At 40.2% G+C, this 14,296-nt stretch overlaps 2 protein-coding genes across 2 annotated transcripts; both read left to right on the forward strand.

Annotated features, from left to right (window-relative positions):
* Positions 508-1,077, forward strand: IFN-ALPHA-4 (interferon-alpha-4). Its single transcript, NM_001166319.1, has one exon. The coding sequence runs from the start codon at positions 508-510 to the stop codon at positions 1,075-1,077; it is 570 nt and encodes a 189-aa protein (NP_001159791.1).
* Positions 7,961-8,491, forward strand: IFN-OMEGA-2 (interferon-omega-2). Its single transcript, NM_001166322.1, is given in 1 exon segment — positions 7,961-8,491. A coding segment is annotated over 1 exon segment (531 nt).

Raw genomic sequence — 14,296 nt, forward strand, 5'->3', positions numbered from 1 at the left:
ATGTATATATAAATGACTGAGTCATTCGCTTTATAGCAGAAATTGGCATAATATTATAAATCAACTATACATTAATAATTGTTTAATTCAATAGATTTTACATTTTATTTATAGCTTAAAACATTTTGTCATTCTCAAACCTGCATTGAATACAAAGAGTAAGCTTTGGACTTTCTCTAAGTATAAAGGAGAGATACACATGGAGTAATAAATAGATATATAGTATATCTGTGTTAGAAAAATTTCAGGGGGGGAAATTAGGAAAATATTTTTAAAAGCAGAGGGAGAAGAGGCAATAATGAAAAAAAAAATTGAGAAACACTACCTAACCCATTTGGAGAATGGATAATGAAAAGGAAAAAGAGAAGTAGAAAGCGACATAAGAAAATGGAAAGGATTTGTTCTTATTTAAGACACAGGCCCAAGGGAAGATATTCAGAAATCCTCGAGAGCAGAGTCACAGAGTCACCCACCTCAGCCAGGACAGAAGCATCTGCAAGGTCCCCAATGGCCCCAACCTCAGCCTTCTTCACAGCCCTGGTGCTGCTCAGCTGCAATGCCATCTGCTCTCTGGGCTGCGACCTGCCTCAGACCCACAGCCTGGCTCACACCAGGGCCCTGAGGCTCCTGGCACAAATGAGGAGAATCTCCCCCTTCTCCTGCCTGGACCACAGAAGGGACTTTGGATCCCCTCATGAGGCCTTGGGGGGCAACCAGGTCCAGAAGGCTCAAGCCATGGCTCTGGTGCATGAGATGCTCCAGCAGACCTTCCAGCTCTTCAGCACAGAGGGCTCGGCTGCTGCCTGGGATGAGAGCCTCCTGCACCAGTTCTGCACTGGACTGGATCAGCAGCTCAGGGACCTGGAAGCCTGTGTCATGCAGGAGGTGGGGCTGGAAGGGACCCCCCTGCTGGAGGAGGACTCCATCCTGGCTGTGAGGAAATACTTCCACAGACTCACCCTCTATCTGCAAGAGAAGAGCTACAGCCCCTGTGCCTGGGAGATCATCAGGGCAGAAGTCATGAGAGTCTTCTCTTCCTCCACAAACCTGCAAGACAGATTCAGGAAGAAGGAGTGACAGACACCTGGTTCATCTCGGAAATGCTTCTCACTGACTAACAAGCCCACACTTCGTTCTGTGCTGCCAGGTCACAGCCCCTCATTTCTGCTGTCATCCTGCCATGAAGTAATTCAATTTGTCAAAGGTTTTCAGGAGTATTAAGCAACATCATGTTCTCTACAGGCACTGGTCCTTACAGATGCCCTTGCTGACCTATTTATCTATTTAAAGTATTTATTTAACTGTTTGTACTATTTAAATTACTTCTGTTCATATAACATTATGTGTACCTTATTGTGGTTAAGAGAAAATATAGATACTTTGTATTTAATTATTATTTTTTGTTCATTAAAATTTTACTATAGAAAACTTTTTCTATTTGTTTATTCTTTAAAAGAGAAACAGCAAGCCTGAATGTAAGAGTGGATGTTACAACATTTTACCCAACAACCTGACTAAGAGTGGATGTTACAACATTTTACCCAACAGAATTATATTCACCTTAGTAGCGAAAATAGACATAGTATAAGCCAGGTTATATGTTCCTGTAAGAACACGGAGGTAGACATAACTAAGCCAAATCTGCTCTTTGCATATGTGGGGTTTTTTTAGGGAAATGAACTTTAAAACAATAATCAGTTAATTGATAATTAAATATTAATTATTTAAACAATAATACTAATTAGTATTAGAAATGAATATCAGATCTAATGTGATAATGAGATGAAGGAAGAAAAATGGAATTTCCTCAACAGAGGTGGATCAAGCCACGTGAGGATATAAAAAAACAAAAGTAGCAGATATTACCTGTAGTTAATTTTAAGTGCAAATGTCCATTGGATATTTGGGTTGGCAATTTACAAGCAATTCCATGAACTATAAAGCATGGGGCAGAAGAAGTGATCAAATGGGTAGAGAGCATAGAATGAGAAAAAGACTTAAAACTGAGTCCATTGACCTGACCTTGAAAGAAAGGGAATGCCACAAAGCAAACAGAAGTGGAATACCTGTACGTTGACAGGAGAGAAGTGATTAATGTGTAAAGAGCTCTAAAGCATTTTCCTGTTTATGTGTGTACTTTATCTCCACCATGTTATATTTGGTATTTAAAATTGTTTGGTTCATGTAGTATCATGTTCAACTTTATAATGTGTTTAAATCTAACATGTTTACCTTTATATTTTATCAAATTATTTCCTCATTTATGATATTCTACTGTAGAAGACAACTTGGGTGTTTATTCATACAAAAAGACTCATTTTCAGATTCTTTCCCCATATGGGCTATCACAAAGTATTAATAGATTTCCCCGAGGTACACAGAAGTGAGGACTTTCAAGGTTGAGACAGAGAAAGAGAGCCTGCAAAGGGCACAGAGATGGAGAAGCCAGTACAATTAAGTGGCAGCCAGGGAAGAACAACCATCAAAAAGCACTGAAGTAGAAAACAAAGGGATGGAGAATTGCACAAAATGAAACTTTAATAATTATTTATATGTAATATAGGATTCTGCACTGAATTTAGATTCTGCCAGGACACATGTGTGATCTTGGGAATCACTTAACTTTCCTGAGTCCCCTTTCTTCAAATATGAAGTAAGTGAAACTATTCCTAGAGCTGTTGTGAGTAGTAGGCAATCTAGAATATTTAAGAGCACTTAGGGTATTATCCACTGAGAAAGGGCTAAAGAGGTAGTGGCTATTTTCTTGTTTTCATATAAATATAAGTGGGAATAATGAGTTCTCCTGCCCCTCTCACTGTAAATGACTGCAAAACATTGACAGTCTAAATAAAAGTATTGAGAAAAGTGTCTCTTTAGTTACATCTAATTATATACATAATAATAAAATACATATACATATACGGACATGTATGTATATAAACATATATTATAAAGACTACATATATACTATACCATATATGTCTCTGCTGGTTCTGATACCTGGCACACTTCCCTCTTCCTCTCTGCTTTCCAGGATACCATTCTTTTACTCCAATATCACAATACTTTCCTTCCAGAGTAGAAATCTGCATTCAATCTGCATTAAGCTGTACTGCCTATTCACACACCTGTTTCCTTTCTCATTAGGGTTTCTGGATATCAATTTCCCTTTAAGACAGGAAAGTTACCAGGGGCAAGCAGAAATTGAGTGAAAGTTCTAGGTTTGTCAGAAACTCTCAGATGACTCCACGCTTTCTATGTGCCAAGCACTGCAGGTCCAGACTGTCCAGCCTCCCAGAGAAACACAAGAAAGAGAGGGAAAACTGCCTAACACTGAACTTCTGGGGAACCCAGGAGTTCAGCTGTGCATATTGGGCGCTTCCATGCGCTGATGGAACCTGGAGGGGCTCCCCTGGCTCAGAACTATCAGTGGCTTAAAAAGCTCAAAGCCCAGGAAACATGGAAAGTCAGCAGCGGCTGGAGAAATTGGAAGAAGGACAGAGATGTTTAAAGCTTTCACTGGAACACCGGAAGGACCTGAGCTGCACAGAGGCAAGTGTTTCTCCAGAACATTCCTTTTCAGAGAATGAGAAGACTAAAGTGGATGCTGAGAGCACAGCTATCACACATATATGTGGCCACTAGCAGGGTCCCCCGCACAGGTGATACTAATACCATAGTAGCCTGCAGAGCACCAGAAGGCACAAAGTTTCCTTTAGTGTCAGCTGCAAACCTGTTTCCTCCTTAGGATCCAGCAAGTTATCTCAGAGCAGGGAAGGATATTTCTGGAGACAATGCTATGAAAAGAATTTCTTACATTCCACCATAATGTGGCCTCTTTGAAAGATGAACAAAATTAAAAAATCCTTGAACAGAAGGGACACAGGCAGGGATTATGATCCATTTAGGAACGAGTGGGGTAGAGAGAGCCTTCCACCAGGACATGTATCAGCAATGTGCACACTGGAAGATGACAACTTGTCAAAACAACAAAGAACTTTGTGGAAATTAATCCCTAAATTAATTAGGCAATTTGGGAAGAGGACATTTATGGATCAGTCATCTTTTTTTTACAGTTGGTGCATACCACACTGAGTAGGTACCTTAAAGTCAGAGGGACATTTCAAGTATATTTAAAAGTTTGGAAAAAATCCTGAGGATTAGGGTCCAAAAAATAGGTAAGTAACACTCCTATGCTACTGCTAAAAATGCCATCTTATCAATGAATGCTGTTTTTAGTTTTATTTTTACTTCAACTCTATAGTCTTGTTTTATAATTTTAATAGGTTGATGCTAGAAAAATTGTTAAAAAGATAAGTATTCTAAGCAGTATGGCTGAATTTGGAGACTCTTCCTGCTAAGTAGCCATTTAAAAACCTTCACTGCTTCTGTCTGGGAAGCACATATGTTCTTCCATCTTGGTCATTCAAAAGCGTCCTTAGTACTCACATCTTAACCAGTGGTTGAGACAATAAATAAAAGAGACTCTTCACTGGACTCTCAGTAGACAACAGAAGGTCCAGTCTGGGCTAGAGGCGAGAGACAAGACTTGTCCTTTTTGGGAATGACAAGAGCAGGCTGACCTGAAGAGGACTCCTGAGAAACCAGTGAGACTGAACAAACAATAGACAACATGAGAGCTGAGAGTTCAGTTATTTGGGAGGATTTCCCAAGGACTATAGCCTGAGAAACAGCCTCTCAGACAGCTGTAAGGATCTGCTCCAGGGAGTTGGGGGTTGAGGTCAGTATATATATGATTTTGGCAAGTGGGGTTCCTGCCATCAAGGACACATCTTAGCAGAAGGTTGCTGATTGTCATGAGGAAAGGATGTCTCTATTGATGACTTTACTGTTTTTCTAGGTGTGAGAAGAGGTAAGAAATTTGGGTTCATAAATTTGTCTCCTGAACTGATCTACTATCTGAAGGCCTTGATCTGTCAGTTTTCCCAGAGCACAGAGTGCCTCCTTCCTGATCCCCATCGTGACCTCCTTTCAGGGTGTATTAAAGTTCAGTGACTTCATTCCTGTGGAACCAGATGGAGAGTGACATTTCAGTTGTCATCCTAAAGGAGAAATGTCAGCACTCATATGGCTAGAAATTGTTAGGTGCTTTTTCTTTGTTCTTAAAGTCCCAAGAACAATCAAGTGTTAAAAACAAATAGAGTGGAGGGGTCTGCTGTTATACTGTTAATAAAGATATTTTACCATATTGCATTGAAGAAATTGCTCTAAAATATTAGAGTTCTTTTTTGGTCAATTGGCAGAAAAATCTACCCATTTCCAATTATTTGATAGGGATTTTGTCTATTTTTCATTAGAATTTAAGTCATTTCAGTTTTCTCCGACCACACTTTTTGTTGCCCTAAAGTGTTGCTGTCACACTTCCACACTATCTGAAGCACTCTTTGTCCTCTCACTATCTTCCCTCTAGTTATTTCATTCCTTCCTAAAGATTGTGTTCTTTTCCACCCTTCACTTTCTTTAATAAGCTGTTCCAGACAAATCATTGTAAAGCCCCTCACTCAGGTTTGCCCTTGTACATTTAGTACACTTGAAAAGAGTTCATCCATCCAGATTTATATTTCTATCCAGCTAAGAGAAGGTGATCCAAACAGGGTTAATGTGAGGATTGAATTAACATTTTAAAGAACTTATAAAGCAGTTAGTCCATGATAAGCAAACAATGAAATTCAATTATTACTACTGATATCACGATTACTATTTTCCAGACTAAGATCGGGATCTTCTGGAAACTTCTAATTCCCTTTTTATAATCCTAGTTTTCACAAAGTACACTTCTCATTGCTAGAGTGGACTTATCAGCTAGACAGATGATCAGCAAGGCTGATCTCCAAGATCCTGCCAGAGAGGGTTAGCCATCTAGCAACCAGAGTTCGGGTTTCCAGTCTCTTGTGAGCTAATTTCATTCTTCTTTCTTCAAAACTGATCACATGAGATTAAATTTAAAAAAAATCAAGCGGCTCATCTTGCACATCTGAATGCAGTCAAATGAAATCGAAGTGGGTCTTCTTTAAGCTTCTGGCAGAAGCAGCCACGTGCCTGCCTTCCTGTTGTACATACTGGCCTCACCCTTCCCCTCTGCATAGCCTTGTCCCCATCTGTGCTGCACTGAAGTTTGCTAACTTAGAAGAAAGATGTCATTGGGTCAGGGGAAAACCACTTCCCTCCTTCACATTCATGACATCCAGACTTAACATCTCTGTTTCTTTGCCCACAAAACCACTGTCAAATTTTACTTTCTCGGATAGTTGTAATAAGAAACAAAAATATAAAGTCTTGAATGTGATAGAGATCACAGCCCCTTTGTCTCTCTTTTTTAATTCCCTTTATTATTCTTACCTCATCATGAAACCAAACTAACATATGAGCATCAAGACAAATCTTGCCCAATAAGCCCCTCAGTGAACATAATTTATAAAAACTTTAAATGAAGAATCACACACAATTAAAGGAAAAAAGGCAACTTCTCCCTGACATAATAGCCTAGGCCCTCACTGCCCTGCATTCTCAGAGGGAGACAGAGACAGAGGGAGAGAGAAGCTCAACTGGGATCAACTGACTGAATAAACAACTGAATGTCATTAGTTTCTGTGATGTATGATTCTTATGAGAGACAACTTCATCACTGAATCTCCTGCCTCAGCTGAGAAACTTTGAGCTTAACAAGTGTTCAATAGTTTAGGTAAAAGAACTGAATAATACTCAAGGTGAAATAATTTCAATTGGATAATTCCTCCAACTCGTAAGACAGAACAAACCTTTGCTCTCAGCATCTGAGGGCTGCTGACACCGTTGATACCTGAGGACACAGGTCAGGAGAGGAGGAGGTCACCACTGAGGACTAGGGTCTTTCACACAAACACTCTGGGGGCAAAGGAGGGGGTCCTGGGAGGTGAATTATTTTCCCAACAGATAAATAAGCCCCACCACAGAGAGGAGATTTCCAAGTCCTCAGGATGTGGTGAGTTGGCTTCAGGGAGTGGGTCCAAGAGTTTAGGTAGGGGACTCTCTTCCTCTAGAGGACAGAGGACATCTCCCTTGTGAGTGAAGGGCTTCTGGGAAAACCCAATTATCTTGGAATTAGAATCTCCACACCCATATTCTCCAGAAAAGAACCAGGATTCCTGGTGGGAGTACTGGCTCAGGCTGTGGAAGACAACAGGCCCTCAGTAAGAATATGGTGGAAAGGAAGGGTGATGTCTGTAATTGTCCTGACCTCCTGGTCCCCTGAAGCAGAACCACTTGGATCTTCATGAACCTGTTCTGAGATGAAGAGAAACATGAGAGAAGCTCATTCACTCATAATCATTAGCTTCTCCTATAAATCAAACATTAAACAAACCCCTCTTTTTTCAAAGAGCTTAATTGGAAGAGTGATCTTGTAAATCTATAAATAAATTCAGAAACCATGGGGCTGATGGAGCCTGCCTCCTAAGTCTTAGACTGAACAAAAGATCAAGTCTAAAAATTAGTACTTGGAACAGAGAAAAATTAAATTGATGCATTAAATTGAGACACAGAGGGGGAGGGGGGAAAGAGACAGAGAGAGAGAAGATGTATTTACATACTATAGCACTTCTGATTTTAAGAAAAAGACATTTCTCATTTGATTGACAAATATCCATTTGAATGGGCATACCTGGAATTATTGAGAAAATTAAAATTCTTGTGAGATTAAATAGTGTAGATTGAAGATATCTTTTAGACCATATTGAGAAGACAAAGGAAAACCAAAAAAAGGGAGTAAAAGTTTAGAGAACTGTTTTTAATAAATGAAAATTACTGTGTTCACTATTTACTGGCCATGCTTAGAGAGAATGGCATCAGAGAACCTACCCCCAAGGTTCCCTCAGACACCCATCTCAGCCAGACAAGCAGCTCCCTCATTTCCCCATGGCCTTCGTGCTCTCTCTACCGATGGCCCTGGTGGTGTTCAGCTATGGCCCTGGGGGATCTCTGGGCTGTGATCTGTCTCAGGACATGTGCATGTCAGCAGAAGAACCTGGCGCTTCTGTGTCAGATAAGGAGAATCTCCCCTTCCTTCTGTCTGAAGGACAGAAAAGACTTTGGGTTCCCCCAGGAGATGGTGGAAGGCAGCCAGCTGCAGAAGGTCCAGGCCATCTCTGTCTTCCATGAGATGCTCCAGCAGACCTTCCTCCTCTTCCACATAGAGCGCTCCTCTGCTGCCTGGGACTCCACCCTCCTGGACAAGCTCTGCTCTGGACTCCATCAGCAGCTGGAAGACCTAGACCCCTGCTTGGTGCAGGTGATGGGAGAGCAGGCATCCTCCTTGGGAATGGCTGTGAAGAGGTACTTTGAGAGAATCCATCTCTTCCTGAAAGAGAAGAAATACAGTGACTGTGTCTGGGAGATTGTCAGAGTGGAAATCATGAAACCCTTGTCTTCCTTAAACAGTTTTGCAAGAAAGGTTAAGAATTATGGATGCAGACATGGGGTCACCTTGAAATGACTGTCAGACTAAGAATGCCATCTCACCCTGTACATTGTCTTTGGTCACTTCAAAAGACTCCTATCTTTGGCTACAGAACTTATTGAAATAATTTGAGTAATATTTTTTCAGTAGTAATAAGCATTCATATGTCAAAATTACTCAGCTCCAGGGGCATCAGTCTTAGGAGATGACTGTCCTGAGGTGATTTATCTACTGTTTGTTTATGTTTATTCTTGTACCATATAAAATTTCATATAAAATATTTATTATTACATTGTAATTCAAATTGAGAAAACATGTTCACCTTTTCGTTTCATTAAATTTGCATTTTGTGGAGTTCCCGTTGTGGCACAGTGGTTAATGAATCCGACTAGGAACCATGAGTTTGCGGGTTCGATCCCTGCCCTTGCTCAGTGGGTTAAGGGCCTGGTGTTGCCATGAGCTGTGGTGTAGGTTGCAGACATGGCTCAGATCCCGTGTTGCTGTGGCTCTGGCGTAGGCTGGCGTCTATAGCTCCAATTAGACCCCTAGGCTGGGAACCTCCATATGCCACAGGAAGCAGCCTTAGAAAAGGCAAAAAGGCAAAAAAATATTGCATTTTGTTTTATTAAATTTTTGTGAAATGAACCTTGATTTTTTTTATTATGAAAACCTAAACTCTTATTTTTTCTAGATACATCTGTTTCAGTATGATATTGGTCCATTTTGTGCTATGGAACATTCCTACCACTTTCCAGGAAATGCTTGTCACTTGGTGGAAATTCATGGAATAGAGAAGAGTCCTGAAATTATGGAAAACTGTTAGTACTTCTGCCATAGGTGGACCTGATTCATGTCTAGTCAGCAAAGAGTGGTCTGCATAAATATCTGAGGAAAGAAATCATTTCCTCCAGGGAAGGTGGTGATACACGATGGTGATGGGCTGACCTGGCACCTGTTACTCTTACTCCCACCTTCTCCCCAGTCCTGCTTTCCTGAACCACTTACTCATACAACCACTTACTCATACAACCTCTATCTGACTCCCCTTCCACACAAGTGTCTGCTTCTGTGCTGGCTTCTAGAGTCAAGGTTTCTCTCAGGGTGCAAGCCACAAGAAGAGAGCACAAGTGAAAGGAGAATTTCTAGGATTTTTCAAAACCTCAGAATTCCAGCTATGCTATTTAACAGCAGTGTGACCTTGACAAATAGCACAAACACCATGCTCCCTAATTTCCTCATCTTATAATTTCTGTGTATTATACTTCTAAAAGAATTACTGGGAATTAGTAAAAATTCATTTGGAAAGGATTAGTAGAAAATACTTTGATCTGCTTTAAATATGAAACAGCAAAGATCTCAAATCAATGAAGAAGGTCACACACATTCTTCAGTAACAGTGATGTGACTTAGTATGAAAAGGGCAACAAAGAGCTTCTGAACTCCTTTTTGTTTTTTGGTCCTTCAGCAGCAGTGAAGAAGCAAGAAGGAAAAAGCAGGAGCTGTGAAAGGTAAGGTTCTGTTCTCCTCCCCTGGACTCTGCCCATTTTGATCCTAGTTCTCTTTTCCGTAATGTCCCAGGTCAATGATGGCTGGTAATGTCACCTCCAAAGTTTGTCCTTCTCAGAAAACAGTTTCCTCAGAGGAGAGACTCAGAGAAAGAAAGCAAGGATGTCTGGACCTGGGACATGCCTCACCCACGCTCTGCTCATCCATATGAAAGCTGGGCCATGGCGCTTACCCACCAGGTGACAGTGTGAGAGGTGGTGGAACAAGCCTTGTTTGGATGGCAAAATTCTGGGTAATGGCTCTGAGAAGTTAACTTTCCTAAGTTTCAAGACTCTGTGTCTGGGAGAATCCCTGCCTGCAAACCTCAGGTGGTTGTTAAGATAATCATCTGGGGGAATGTATGTGAAAGTGCTTTACAAAGACAGAGCTCTATACATACCTGGGCCTTACCTTATAATTATTGTCCTTTAAACTTTGACCTGGAATCCTAATTCCTGCTCATGAATCTTCAAAGAATCTCTTCCCAATGGAACATTCTACTCAGCCTCCTCCATTGTCTCTTGGCTCTCACTTTCACTGGACACACCCAGGCTCCTATTTCCATTTGCAGAGCTCATCTGAAAGGCACTAATGTGACCCCAGCCCCAGCCTCTTTTCAGGAAGATGATTCATCTCTTCCTTACCTCAGGCATCCCTCTTGCTAGCTTGCCCTAGGGAACCCCAGGCTCCCAGCCCAGCATGAAACTGACGTGAGGGAGTCCCAGGGGGAACTGAATATGGAAGGAAGCCTTGGGGTGAGGCATCTTCTGAAAAAGATTGTCTCTGTTTCTTAAAAACAGCAAAATTGATTCTTCGCAAATAAATTTATTTCTTCTCAAGCGTTTTCTTTTGTTTATGCTGCATTCAGGGGAAGAATGGAGTATTCTGGTGAGTGGGCTTAGAGAAGAGAAGGTGTTTCTCCAGCTCTGATTGAGAGCTGACTGAGATGTTGGAAAAGAAGGCAGTTTAGGGAGGGAGTCTGACAGTGGCCTTGCACCCATTACCCTCTCAGCCTCCTTCATTTTTTTCCCCATGCCAGTGGCATGTAGATATTCCCAGGCAAAGGATCAAACATGTACCACGACAATGACCCAAGCCCCTGAAGTGAAAATGACCAGATCTTTAACTCTCTATGCCACAAGAAGACTCCCAGCCTCCTTCATTTTTGTCATGCTGAATACACCCTTCAAAAAGCTAATAGGAAATCATAGCAATTGACGAATGTTGAGGAGCTTTACTGGTTGATAAAATCCATTAAAGAACAAACTTCAGGACCTGGACTTCCCTGTCCCTCCCCTTGCTTCATCATCATATTGATCTTAAACAACCATGGGTTGGTTCCTCAGGGTAACATAGGCACAGACATCCCCAAATGTCCCAGTCAGACTCCAGGAACAGAAAGTGACAAGAAACTTCACATATCCCCAAAATAGCACTGCACTTTGGCAGTCTTTAGGGCCCAAGTTTAGAAAGGGAAGGAACAAACCCAATGACCCCATTTATTTGGATGGAGAACACCTTTCGTTTCACTTCAAGACCCCCTTTCATCCTGATCCAGGCTGGGCAGAGAAGCCCAGCTCCCCCAACTCCATATGCCATGTGGCAGCCAAAAAGAAAAATATATATATACCTTGAGTAATTATTATGAAGTCTGAACTAATTATACAATGGTGAAAAAGAGATATACCTTTCTTCCAAGGTGGCTTTTGTTAAGCAGGTTTAATAAATCCATTTTCAAGAGGACTGGTCCAGAAGGATAAGACAGTTTGGCTGGCATGTAAAATAAAAGGTAAAAATAGCCAGACCAGAAGTAAAATGGTATTCTTAGAAAGAGGTGAACACTATTTACATTAAGTTCAATTTTAAGAAAAAGACTTTTCTCATTTGAAAGACTCGAATCAACTTATTCTGAAACTTGTGAGGTTTGAAGGTCACAGCCCAGGAGCACAGTTTACTACTGAACACTTTCCCTCTTCCATACCTACATTCCTGTCAACAGGATTCCTATACACCAGAAACACATTGCAAATGTAACACTTTTTTTTTAAAGAAGTGTCTAGGAGTTCCTTTGTGGTGCAGAGGGTCAAGGATCTGGTGTTGTCACGGCTGGTGCTCAGGCTACTACTGTGGTGCACGTTCCATCCCTGGCCTGGGAACTTCCACATGCTGCAGGTACAGAAAAAGAAATACCTAGGAAAACCCAAAGACAACAGAGGAAAGAAATGCATTGATGAAAAAGGAAGTTTTAAATTCTGCCTCCTCCAGCTATGGCAAACAGTACTGTACACATACCTACTCCTAGCAAGATAAATGTAAAAGCTCAATCTAAAGGCCAATTTACACCAGTTCCTTTTACCCAATACAGTAGGTTCAACTTTCAATAGAAATTTGCAAGTCATACTAAAAGTTGAAAAACACAGTTTGAAGAGAAAGAGCAAACTTCAGATCTAGATTCAGATGTAGTAGAGATTTTGGATAATTATCAGGAATTTAAAATAACAGTGATTAATATACTAAGGTCTCTAAAGTATTCATTTAGTATTTATTTTATCTCAGTCATGCTAGGTATGGTACTTTAAATAATTTTGTTCATTTAATATTATGTTCACATTTCTAAAGTATTCAAATATGACAAAATATGTGCAACATTATCTTTCTCAAATTATTTCCTTCTTTTTTTTTTTTTTTTTTTGCTTTTTAGGGCTGCACCAGCAGCATATGGAAGTTCCCAGGGTAGGGGTCGAATTTCAGGCTGTAGCCACTGGCCTATACCACAGCCACAGCAACACTAGATTGAAGCCATGTCTGTGACCTACCCCACAGCTCATGGCAACACCAGATCCTTAACCCACTGAGAGAGGCCAGGGATCAAACCAGCATCCTCATGGAGCCTAATCAGGTTCATTAACCGCTGAGCGATGGAGGGAAGTACCTACTTTCTTCAATTGATGAAATTCTTCCCCAGAAGATAGCTTCAATTTGTTTATCTTTACAAAAGGAAATAGCCTAAATATGCAAACTATATTGAAAAACTGTAATGAATTTAACTCATTCATTTTTTCCAGTGAGTTATATATATATTTTTTGCCACACCATGACATATGGAACTTCCTGGGCTGGGATGAAACCTGGGCTGCTGCAGAGACAATGCCAGATCCTTAACTTATGCATCACAGTGGGAACTCCCAGTCAGTTATATTTTAAAACTTCATAGTTCTATGCTAGATTATGTGGTAGTTCTGCGAATACAGGATGAAAAAAGAAATGCAAAATCTCTTCTTTTTGAGTTTGCAATTTGGAAAAGAAAAAGATATAAAAACTAATCATGCTTAATGAATTTTAATTATGCTTCATGCTACAGTGAGAAGTAAAGGACAAGGGATTCTCTCACCAGAAACAGAAGTAAGGCATCTCAAGAAGCGAGAAAATGCAGATATGCTCTATAAAGTGTCTGAGAAACAGCTAAAGACAGACTTCCCTCCCTTCTCCCATATGCAGATATGGATATAAAATTTCCAACAATGTACATCCTGGTGATGTTAATTTACAATTATTTGCTTTATATTTTGAAATCAGGATATGCTGATGCAAGTCATTACTTATGAATAGACAGTAGAATGAGATGCCCTAAAGCTTATGAGAACCTTCAAATTTTAAAGCTAAGAAAGAGAAGAACCTGCAAAGGGCACAGAGATGGAATAGCTGGTGCAGTTAGGAGTCAATCAGGGAAGAATGATCGTTAGAAAGCACTGAAGAATAAAACAAAGGGATTGAGAATTGCACAAAATGACACTTCAGTAATTAATTACAATGTGATATAGGAGTCTGGATTGAATCTAAATTCTGCCAGGACACGTGTGTGATCCTGGGGAACCACAACTTCCCTAAAACTCAGCTTCCTCAAATATAAAGTAAGGTGAAACTATTCCTATTTCCTCAAATATAAAGTAAGGTGAGTAGTATACAATCTAGAACATTTAAGAGCACTTAGCAGAGTATCATCCATTGAGCGAGGGCTAAAGAAGTAGTGGCTATTTTCTTATTTTTTCATATAGATCTAAATGGGAATAATGAATTCCCCCACCCCTTTCTCTGTAACTGACCACAAAACACTTACAGTCCAAAAAAAGAGAATTGGGAAAAAATGTCTCATTAATGTTTCATTAATGTAATTATATGAATAATATAGTACATATATATGGTATATATGTGTATAAATATACACTATAAGATATAAAGTATAAAACATCTATAATACATTATCTATATATATATTTGCTGATTCTGATGACTGGC

The sequence above is a fragment of the Sus scrofa genome, chromosome 1, assembly GCF_000003025.6.
Source record: "Sus scrofa isolate TJ Tabasco breed Duroc chromosome 1, Sscrofa11.1, whole genome shotgun sequence".
NCBI classification, from domain to species: domain Eukaryota; kingdom Metazoa; phylum Chordata; class Mammalia; order Artiodactyla; family Suidae; genus Sus; species Sus scrofa.